The 11189-nt window shown below is 37.8% G+C and overlaps 1 protein-coding gene across 2 annotated transcripts in view; it reads right to left on the bottom strand.

Annotated features, from left to right (window-relative positions):
- Window positions 1-5886: 5886 nt before the first annotated feature.
- LOC126191553 (muskelin) overlaps window positions 5887-11189 on the bottom strand; it is a 155152-nt gene continuing 149849 nt past the window's right edge. For both annotated transcript variants that reach the window (XM_049932462.1, XM_049932463.1), the window contains exon 15: window positions 5887-6964. In XM_049932462.1, coding sequence (XP_049788419.1) covers window positions 6770-6964 — 195 coding nt within the window. In that variant the 3' untranslated portion in view covers window positions 5887-6769. The remainder of the gene's footprint in view (window positions 6965-11189) is intronic.

Below are 11189 nucleotides of genomic sequence, written 5' to 3'. Positions count from 1 at the left end.
GCTCCCCACCAGTGCACGAGTTTTATTTGGAGGACAAAACACAGTTCCGACCCGGTGTTTCTTCAGAATGCGGGCGATTTTCCCCGAGAGTGCGCCTGTGTATGGAATAAATGCAATGCCTACCTCCTCCCTCGTGACTTCATCCATCTCAACAGGTTGTGCTGCAGTGGGTGGGCGGAGAGCACGTTGAATCTGCCACTCTGAGTACCCATTTTTTCGCACACTGATCTGTATTTGCATGCAGACTGCTGCCACCACCCTTCACAGAGGAATGGGGTACTTAAAACTCTAGTACATAGGGCGCGCACTATCTCTGACGCAGAGAGTCTACCCCAGGAATTGGAACATCTGAGAACTGTATTTCGAAAAAATGGGTACTCAGAGTGGCAGATTCAACGTGCTCTCCGCCCACCCACTGCAGCACAACCTGTTGAGATGGATGAAGTCACGAGGGAGGAGGTAGGCATTGCATTTATTCCATACACAGGCGCACTCTCGGGGAAAATCGCCCGCATTCTGAAGAAACACCGGGTCGGAACTGTGTTTTGTCCTCCAAATAAAACTCGTGCACTGGTGGGGAGCGCCAAAGATGACCTCGGTTTGAGGAAGGCCGGCATGTACCAGATTCCGTGTCAATGTGGCAAGTCGTATATTGGTCAGACGATGCGTACCGTCGAGGATCGATGCCGTGAACACCAGAGGCACACTCGACTGATGTATCCGAGCGAGTCGGCGGTCGCTGAACATTGTTTGTCGGAAAATCACGCCATGGAGTATGACCGCACGAGGATTCTGGTACAGACGTCGAGATACTGGGACAGCGTTGTTAGAGAGGCCATCGAAATTCGCACCAATGACGACCTCATAAACCGGGACTGTGGCTATAATCTTAGCAAGGCTTGGGAACCAGCGATCGGCTTAATCAAGAGTAAATCGAGCAGACGTATAGTTGTGACGACCACGGCGGACAGAGCCATCACACCGACGTCATCTCAGACGCCGTCGCAATCTGTTCCACCGCGCGACCGTGGCGCTGGGCGCGGACGGCGGAGGGAGCGCGCCGCGGGCGGAGGGTATTTAAATCGGCCGCCGCCGCGACCAAACCCAGTTCCCTCTGAGCAGCCATAGCGTACGGATCTCCGTGCCGGCACGTTCACAGGAGCTCAGTCCGTCAGTTCACCTGATGATGGCGACATGTTTGATCGCCGAAATATTGTGCCCGTTGGACACTATAGACCGGCAGCATACCCGTGGATATTTTGATTATGATTATCTTTCTTGCAAGAAGATGTACACATTTACGTGTCTCTGATAAGTTTTGTATTAACGTCCAAATGAAAATATGTTTAAAATTTTTGAATTATTTCATATCCTCGAGGATCATTTCACTAAGGATGTACTGAAGGAACATAAACATATCAGCTTTTTAGGTAAACATTAACTACACATCTTTATTTTTCTTGTACGTTTCATTCCTTAAGGACTCTTCATTATGGGTTTGGTGAATGAACAATGTGCTTAATCTAAAAGCTGAATTAAAAATATGGCTCTGTATGTGCCAAGGTATTGTCTATTATCTTGCAAATTATGTCCTGGAAAAAGAAATAGGCAATCATGGTAGATTCAATCTGATTCCTGTCATGATGACAACGCAAGCTGAATAGTAGCTAACTTTATCAGCTTGTTAGGTATACACAATGGCACGTCATATGCTTGGTGAGTTGCCACCTTTACTCATTTCATTATTCATATCCCACCATGGACTTTCCATTATCATAAGAATAGCTATAACTAGAAATAGATCTGGTTCCTTACCTGAAATATTGTCATCTGTCACAAGAGTCAAATAGTGTCTAATACCATCTATAGGCAGAGTGTAATCACTTTTAAAAAAACTTTTTATTTATTTTCCAGTAGACATACTGTTTGCTAGTTTACCTTTCACTACAGTATTGTTCTTACAGTTTTCTTGGTAGGTTTGTGAAATAAATACTGTATGAATTAATAGCATAAATAGTTTTGGGCAGCTGATGTGGGCATGTTTTTCACAACAATGGCAAGATTTTAAAATAAACTTACTTTACACATTTAAAAATCAGTTTACACAATACTTATAATGTATTACAAAGTTTTGTAAAACAATCAAAATATTTACATTTAAATACAGCCCCACACACAGAACCTGGCCATGCAAAGTGTGTACCTGGAAGAACAATGGAGCATCTATATCTACATGATTACTCTGCAATCCACATTCAAGTGTCTGCATTTTGAAATTATTTCTAGGGAGCATACAGATGTATGTTTTTACTCTTTAGTATGCCTTACTCAGAAAGGAAAACAACAAAGATTTAAGACATTACACTAAGTACTACATTTTTGTTTGCTGTCGGTAAATAAAGTACATCTGTTTCTCTTTTGTACATAAAATGGATCAGAATTTTCTTCATTGTCAAGTATTTACTTTGTTTGGCCAGACTATACTCTTTAATATCACATATCAGACTGTAAAATTACGTAACTATCAGTTTATCAGTACCAGGCATAACCTTTTGAGCTTTATAAAACTTAATCTTCTAGGGAATGTGAGGTATCAGATGGAGTCTCAAAACAAATATTTGCAAATTGGTTGAAAATCTGCTGCCATAGTATTATTATTATTATTATTATTAGTAGTAGTAGTAGTAGTAGTAGCAGCAGCAAGAAGTTGCCATGTTGTAAATAATGACTGACAATATGAAACATAAATTGATAAGCAAAGGGACAAAACAATGATTTCATACTGGCTTTTAAAATTCAAATTTGTGTGTGAGCTAGATACACAACTAGACAAATTGATAGAACACATACAAAGGAAGTTTTTAGCTAGACTGTTTCTTATAAAGCACAATTTAAAGACTAACTCAATGGAAGGCTTATAATACCCCATTAAGCAGATAAATCCCATGCAGCAGATGGGAAAAACTTCACCCACAAAGTTGGAAGACAATAACATTTGGAGTAAATTGAGATAGACATTATCCATCAACATATGGACTGGAGTGTGGATAATTCTACACAAATGTTGTTAGAAACACTGTATCTGCGAGTTATCATTTCCTTGTATTGTATCTAATATCACTTGTTGCAAGCTGCCTTCATGAGACAATAAAGACCAAGCACTGAATATAATTTCTGCAGCTATCCCACTATGACTGAGGAAAGGAGCAATTTCAGGTGAACAACATTCTGCTTTCATGCACACTATTTTGACAATTGAATGAGTTGCCTCTATCAGGTGCTGTGAGTAATGGTTTGAGATGTGCACATTTTAAACCATAACTCACAGGATCTGATGGATACAACTACGTCAGCCTAAGGTTTACTGATTGGTCCTGTGATTTACAAATGTATTTTACATTAATGACTAAATATTCAATGCGACTATCTACTTACTTGGCAACAGATTCTCAAAGAATTTTCAGTGCAAATGTTCAGCAAACATACTCACACTCCTCATTAAAATAGTAATATAAGACTCAAATTTATCACAGTAATTGTTTGCACAGACAATACAACACATATGAGAACTTATAATTAGATACTGTCTCACAAATAACGTGTGTGTGTGTGTGTGTGTGTGTGTGTGTGTGTGTGTGTGTGTGTGTGTGTGTGTGTGTGTCTCAGAGAGAGAGAGAGAGAGAGAGAGAGAGAGAGAGAAGAGAAGATAATGGTTTAATGTACCACTGACAGTCATCAGAGATGGAGCAGAAGCTCTGATTGTACAAGGATGGTGAACAATATCATCTGTATCCTTTTCAAATTAACCGTCTTGGCACTTGCCTTGCTTAATTTAGTGAAACATAAAATAGAAGCTTCTATGCCCAGAAGAGTATTCAGTCTTTTCCTGCAAATAAGAGTTCAGGGGCTTCATCCCTGTGACACCCAGCTCACTCTCATACTTGACATTAGTGATGATGTTTTCTCGTGTAGTATTTGAAAATTAGTAATACAAGCAAACAATCAAATAAACATAAGGGGCTCATTTCCAAAATCAACATGCATAGCTACCAATCTATAATTTTTTATGCTTAATGAAGATTTTCACATTTGTCTCATTAGATACAGTTTGAATAGAGGGGCAAATTTTGTAGAAATATTCTGAAATGTGACAGCAAAATTAATATCAGCTTAATATAACAACAAAATCAAAAACGTAATGCATGAGTGTTGGTAAGGAAGATGGAGGAAGATTACGTATCTAGCTGTTCCTCTATGATCACCATCATTACCCTAATGTTACATCAAAGAAAATATGTATCTGAGGACAGATCACTACCCAAAAAACAGATGAGGTGCTGAGGAGAACACAGGCTAGTAGAAAGGTTACCCTGCCCCCCTCCCCCCCCCACACACACACAAACACTGTTGTGTTTCACTGCTGCAGGCAGACTGAGGGGGCTAGAGATGCTGGCTGTGATGGGTGATGGAGAGATGCAAGGGGCGTAGGGTGGGAATAATTAGGGACAGGGCAGTAGTAGTTTAGGGAATACAGTGCTGGAGTGAAACCTTCCCTTATCTCTCCCTCTCTGCATCCTCTACCTTTCCCATGTACTCTGCTTTTTTTCAACATTTCTCCTAGCTGTGTGTGTGTGTGTGTGTGTGTGTGTGTGTGTGTGTGTGTGTGTGTGTGCGCGCGCGCGTGCGTGTAGAGGGGGGGGGGGGGGATCACCTAAAAAGATACTTTTTGGTCAGCGAATCACATTAAAAGATGTTTTTTGGTCAACAGCTAAGTGATTTTTCTGGCCTTTCTACATGCCACTCTGGTTTGCAGCACCTCTTCTACCTCTTCTATTAAATGGACAACAATGTATTTGCAAACACACATTACCTTAAAATTAATGTATGAATAATGTGGAGTCTTACAGCTCATCTGATATTTTCTTGGGTATTCAGTCAATACTATTGTCTGATTGCAATGTATTTTCCTGACATGCTTCTTTAATACCAAATGCTTCCTTCTCTATGCATGCCAGATAAGATCTGAAGATGGTATGTCATTGAAGTATTACAGACTAACATTACTATCAAGCTGATCAAGCTGAACGACCGAAAAGATATCAGACTGCATCAGTACTAAAATTAAAATGGTAAGAATCTCCAAATTTATTTCTTATTCTCTCTCTCTCTCTCTCTCTCTCTCTCTCTCTTCTCTCTCTCTCTCTCTCTCTCTCTCTCCCCCCCTTTCTCTCTCTCTCCCCCCTTTCTCTCTCCATTTCATTAGTCATGTGTTTAAAACATGGTTTTCTTCGCTGGCTTCTGATTCACTCAGCCTCCCTCTCCCACTACTTGCTTTCAATTTGCATTTTTACACACAGCATCTTCATTGCAAAAACAAAGATAATAAAATCAGATTCTGACAAGTTTACATTTAATTGACAATAATATAATTTCTTTCTCTTTAGTAACTATGCATACTTTATGTTTTATCAATACTTGTGACAGATGTCTTATATGTTTGTATGCTGATCAATAACAGATACTTTTGACCTCTGATATATTTGACTTAAATTGCAAGAAACTAAGATTTTTTTTCACAAATATCTTCCAACACATATTTTCTGTAGTACTAAGTAAAATTATGGAATATAACTTCTGTCACACACACTATAGCATGGTGCAGTCCGAACTAAATACAGTAGACTAATCTGACAATTTTCGCAGTAAAAGGAAATGTTTGCACCCATGACAGTCTCAGTAACACTTTTATAAATTTGGACAAAACAAATGTGTCCAAATATATGACCATTCCCCATTTGGTAAGCCCCTCCCCCCCTCACTCTCTCTCTCTCTCTCACACACACACACACACACATACACACATACACACATACACACACACACACACACACACACACACACACACACACACACACAAAAACAATTGTAATACATCCTCCATTTACTTATCTAAATCCTCACCTTTTTAATTTCAAAGCTGTTACCGGCCACCGAGTTAAGTACTCACAACCGAATGTTGTCACAAACATTGCAAAATAATAATGATTCTTATTTCAGCAGATAATCATGAAAAATAATGAAATACCAAATAAACCACGAGGAAGTGTGTTATTTTTTAAGTTGACTGAAACAGTAATAGATATTGGATATTAGATGTGAGAACAAAAACCTTAAGTCATAAGCTTTCCAGAAACTTCCCACTTAATTTACACCAGATGCTGGTTTTAGTTCAGTAACCAAACATAATACTTAATACACAAAATAAGATACTCATTTAGAGACATAAATGCCTGAGACTGTATTGTATTACAGTCACTACAGTCATATAACATACAAATGATACATTTATGATTAAACCATTAAACAGGAAGCTATAGGATTTTTTAAAAAGTATTATGTATACAATACAATAAACTTATTTATAGAAAACAGTATGCTTGAGGTCGGTCTGACTGGTTTCATTTATAACCTAGACATTTTATACAACAAGAACCAGATGAAAGATGTTAAAAATACTTTGACAATTTTACATAATTACAGTATTTTACAATGATGCGTACCTGAGATATACTTTTTACAGTCTTGGGTTTTGTGATCAATGATCTACGCCTCCACTATACACCTATTTACAGTATGTTACAATATATGCACAACATGCCTCAAAAACTCTGAGCTGAAGAGGCTCCGAAAGATGGGCATTTTCAGAAACATAAGACAGTTCACAACATAGTACATATGAGAAAGAAATTTGTCGAAATATTTGCTGGGATCACAGTTGAATTAGATCAATTAAGTTACCTCTTGGCTGAGTCATATTTTCTGGGAAGAAAGCTACAAGTTGATCAAATAACTGGGATCTCCTACGATGGCATTCCAGCTGATCTTCTTCTTCAGTAACACTTTTCTTGTAACCAAAGGTGCTGTCATCTTGTTCTCGGAAAAGGACTGATGTTAACAACTGGAACTTAAATAGATAAAATTTATTCCTTTAAACTGAATTAGTACTTGAAATAAACAAATACAACTAAAAAGAAAATTACAAAAATTCCTGCATCCCAATATTTAATATCAGATTTTAGTTATCCTTTCCAAGAACTAAGTAATAGAAACAAGAAGCCCCTGGCACATATACTATTGATATATTAGCTCTGTTTAGAAAATCGGATTTTCTTTGCACTGTAAGTAAGAGATTGCATTAAATAAGGCTACAGCTGAATACAATACATTTTTCATCACAGTGACCAATGTTTAAAATATTATTTCTTAATGTAAAGTCTGGAAGAGAAACAGCCTGCCAAACAAATCTAAAACAAGATTTCATGTAATTCAATTCCACCTTGGCATTAGAAATTCTACAGTGAATTACTCAGAATTAAAAAAGAAAAGCAAAAGGAATAATAAACATCTGTCAGTGCCGTTATACCAAGTATTTAAATCCAAACAGAAGTAGGGTATAAAAAAACCAACAAATTTGCTGCACATTTGTTATGAATTGAGTAAATATTAGCCACTGACAACAGAGTGTATGTGTAATACTAAAGTAATTGAATCCAAAGAGAAAAATTACACTTATTCAAAGAACTAGAGTTGTTGAAGCTATTATTTATTGTCACTGTCACTGTCAATGCCACCACCACTGCTACTGCTGCTCTGTTGTCATTTTATTACTAAGAACACTATACTTATTTTGAAATTGAACTAATCATCAAAAATATAAGCTTACACATAAAAGCTAACCAGTTCATTTACTAATAAATTCTGGGACTTTTTTTGTTTAGTAAAAGAACAAAATGGGTGGAAGGGAATGTGTGCCTCAGGATATGCAGAGAATAAAAAAATAAAGATATAAAGAATGATTACAGTTATAACCTGGTGCCCAGTGACCATAATCTCTATTGAAATCTCAAACTGGTAGGCATCTATTAATTTGAGTGGAGGGAGGAATATATTTAATACTAGACGGACTAAAATGCCATGCAGCAGAACTGTAATGCATCAGGTATGAAGAAGTTTGTTCCACAATATTTCAATGTTTAGAATTGCATGGTGATTAGAGAGGGCGAATCAGCTAAGCTATCCACCTCAAATATTTTCTGAACCAATAAACATGTAGTCTTGTTGATGGTGTAATGACAGCAACCAGCCACAAATTTACTTTGAGTTCCTTTATTCAAAGGAAACCGTTACCGGTTTCGAATCGTTGCGATTCATCATCAGACGGTTTACATGCTTTCTTTCTGACATTTGTTGTGTTTTTTATAGATTAATTGTCGTGAAACGTCGGTTTCGAGTGATTGTTTCCATAACGTTCATCCAATCGATGAACGTTATGGAAACAATCACTCGAAACTGACGTTTCACGACAATTAATCTATAAAAAACACAACAAATGTCAGAAAGAAAGCATGTAAACCGTCTGATGATGAATCGCAACGATTCGAAACCGGTAACGGTTTCCTTTGAATAAAGGAACTCAAAGTAAATTTGTGGCTGGTTGCTGTCATTACACCATCAACATTTGTCTTCAAAAACAGCCACGGTCTCCAACATGTCATCATATGACAAAATTGCATGTAGTCTTGTTTTTACCCAAATGAAATGTGGGAAACTAAATGATGTATAGTGAGAGAAATTGAAAAGCATTTCATTCTTCAAAACCTGATCACTAGTTTCAGAGAAATTACAATATTTAGAACTTAGTATTTATTGGTTTCGAACATGGAACCAAATGCCGTTTTTCTTTAAAAGTTCATTATTTTTTACGGATCTGTTCTGTGAAGCTGATGCAGCACTCCAGCTTGGCACACCTAAGACAATCAAGTTGAAAAAACAGAATGATGGAAATAAGATCAATTTAAAAGTGATACTAATGACACACAGCTACATGTGCTTGGACTGACACACCAATTGGAAGGCAAGGCACACACATCTAAGTATGATTCAGTAGTTAACTCTGGTAATAGTTCTCTTCATTCTGCCAGAGCCTTGAAAGAAAGGTGCACATCAAAAACTGGATGGACTTGTAAAACGAGTAACTGAAGTTTAAGGTCTGTTAAATAATGACAGTGTCATGAGTTTATAATGACATCACACACGAATGTGGACATAAACACTTCCTTAAAATTCTATTCACATCACCAGATGTTCAAAATGCCCTCAGTCTACTAAAATACACATTTGCAGTCACTAGTACAAGGACTTTGGACAGGCTGGAGAAATACATTTGACATCACTGCATATGCTGCCACAATGCAATGTTTTAAATCCTCTTGGGTCGTGCATGAGCTTTATCTTTGAGTTTACTCCAGAGAAAAACTTCCAATTGTGTCAAATCAAGCACACATGCAGGTCATCTGATAACTTCTTCAATGTTCTATCCAATGACCAGGGAAGAGCTGGATGGGTGCTTTCCTGGACACAATAGAGTAGTGAGCCAAGCACTCATCTTCCTGGTACCACACACATTTACATATGTCAAGTGATACTATCACTAGGAAAGCCAGTAGCACTTCAGCAAGAAATTGTGGATGTCTTTTACCCATTGAAATTTGTAAATACTTTAGGTTTAAAGGAGACCACTCACTGAAAAGCAGAAGTGCTGAGTTGTCAACAGGCACGCACAAAAGAAAGAAAACTTACTAACTTCCGGAATTATCCTTTGTGTTGACTAGACTACACTAGATAGCACCACGTAGGGGCATAGGCAGAGGTGGGGGGGGGGGGGGGGGGGGCACACGCTCTCTGTTCATAATAAAAGGATAATTCCAAATGCTAGCAAGTTTTCTTTCTTGTTTGTACCTATACAGAATTCAATTCAATGCTTCTGCTTTTTGGTGAGCGGTGTCTGTAAGTATTTAAATTCCACTAGAACTTTCCTACAACATTAACACCCATTAAAGTTTCTTCAATGAAGTAAGAACCAGTCACATAGTCCCCAATAATCCCCTACCAAATGTCACACCAACTGCCTCCGATGTTTAACCTACCTCATCTGGTGTGGATTCTCTGCTGTCCAATAATGTATGTTTTTTTACATTCAGCTTTCCATGAATTGTAAAGCTAATTTCACCGGTAAAGAGAATTCTTTGAAGAAAGAACCTATAGTCCAGATCTCTTATCAGAACAGAACAACAGAATTCAATGCATCTTCTGCAATTCTGCTGATTAATCCGCTGATGAAATGGCACATGCTATGGATAGAATCTGTTTGCAAACGATTCTGGCTTGAATTATTCCCAAGGCAATCTTGAGGCAATCTTAACTCCTCTGGAGCTAATATGTGGATTATGAACAATAGCTGCATGAACATCTATTTACGAAGCTCCACTTGTCGCAAGCTTGCTACTTACCCTCTTGCACATATTCCAGCCCCATTTCAGTAATTATTTGCACAATCATTGAAATGTCATTCTTGTTGGACACCATCTTGTGGGATACTTTGTGCATACAACTCAACTGTTTGCTTTGCATTCCTCTGCAGTCTTCATAAAGAATATTGTCTTGGTTTGTGAAAGACCTTCCTTCCCTCCCTCCCCCCCCCCCCCCCCCAATCAAACCAGCTCTTGATATAAGTGAACGACACAGACAGAATGAATGCTATATATCCGCTGTGGCCCCTTTTAGACTGGGATTGCAGCAGGCAACACTCTTCCTTATTTGACATGATGTATTTAGTTGTTTGTGTATGAAACTTCTGCATAAGAAGCAATCTGTTTCGTTGATACAGTTATCTCTGTATTTAGCTATGAAGAAAGACTATGTCATTCACTGAGGACTTACTCACAATTCATTTGGGTGAAAACAGAATTACAATACCTTAAATGGTTCCCGAAATATTTGAGCTGAATAGCTTAGCTGAATCTTTCTGTACAAGAAAGAAAACATGGGCCAAGCAGGCTGTATTCCATTTATTATCTGTGCCATTAGCTAATTTCGACAATCAATCATTTTCAAACACTTATCACGAGCCTCAAGCTTCACGTCGTATTTGAGACTTGAGACTTGCGATAGGTGCTTGAAAATGACCAGTAGTCAAAATTAGTGAATAGCAAAGACAATAAATAGATTAGAACCTGCTTGGACCAGGTTTTCATTCTTAAAACATAATGAAACTGTAGACCCCTACAAGAACAAAATTCTGAAAATAAAATAAACTTTAAACCATTAACAAATATATTTTTTTAGTTGTT

This window comes from Schistocerca cancellata, chromosome 6 (genome assembly GCF_023864275.1).
Source record: "Schistocerca cancellata isolate TAMUIC-IGC-003103 chromosome 6, iqSchCanc2.1, whole genome shotgun sequence".
Lineage (NCBI taxonomy): Eukaryota > Metazoa > Arthropoda > Insecta > Orthoptera > Acrididae > Schistocerca > Schistocerca cancellata.
Note: the sequence above shows the minus strand (reverse complement) of the source record. Positions and strands in the feature narration are given on the sequence as shown.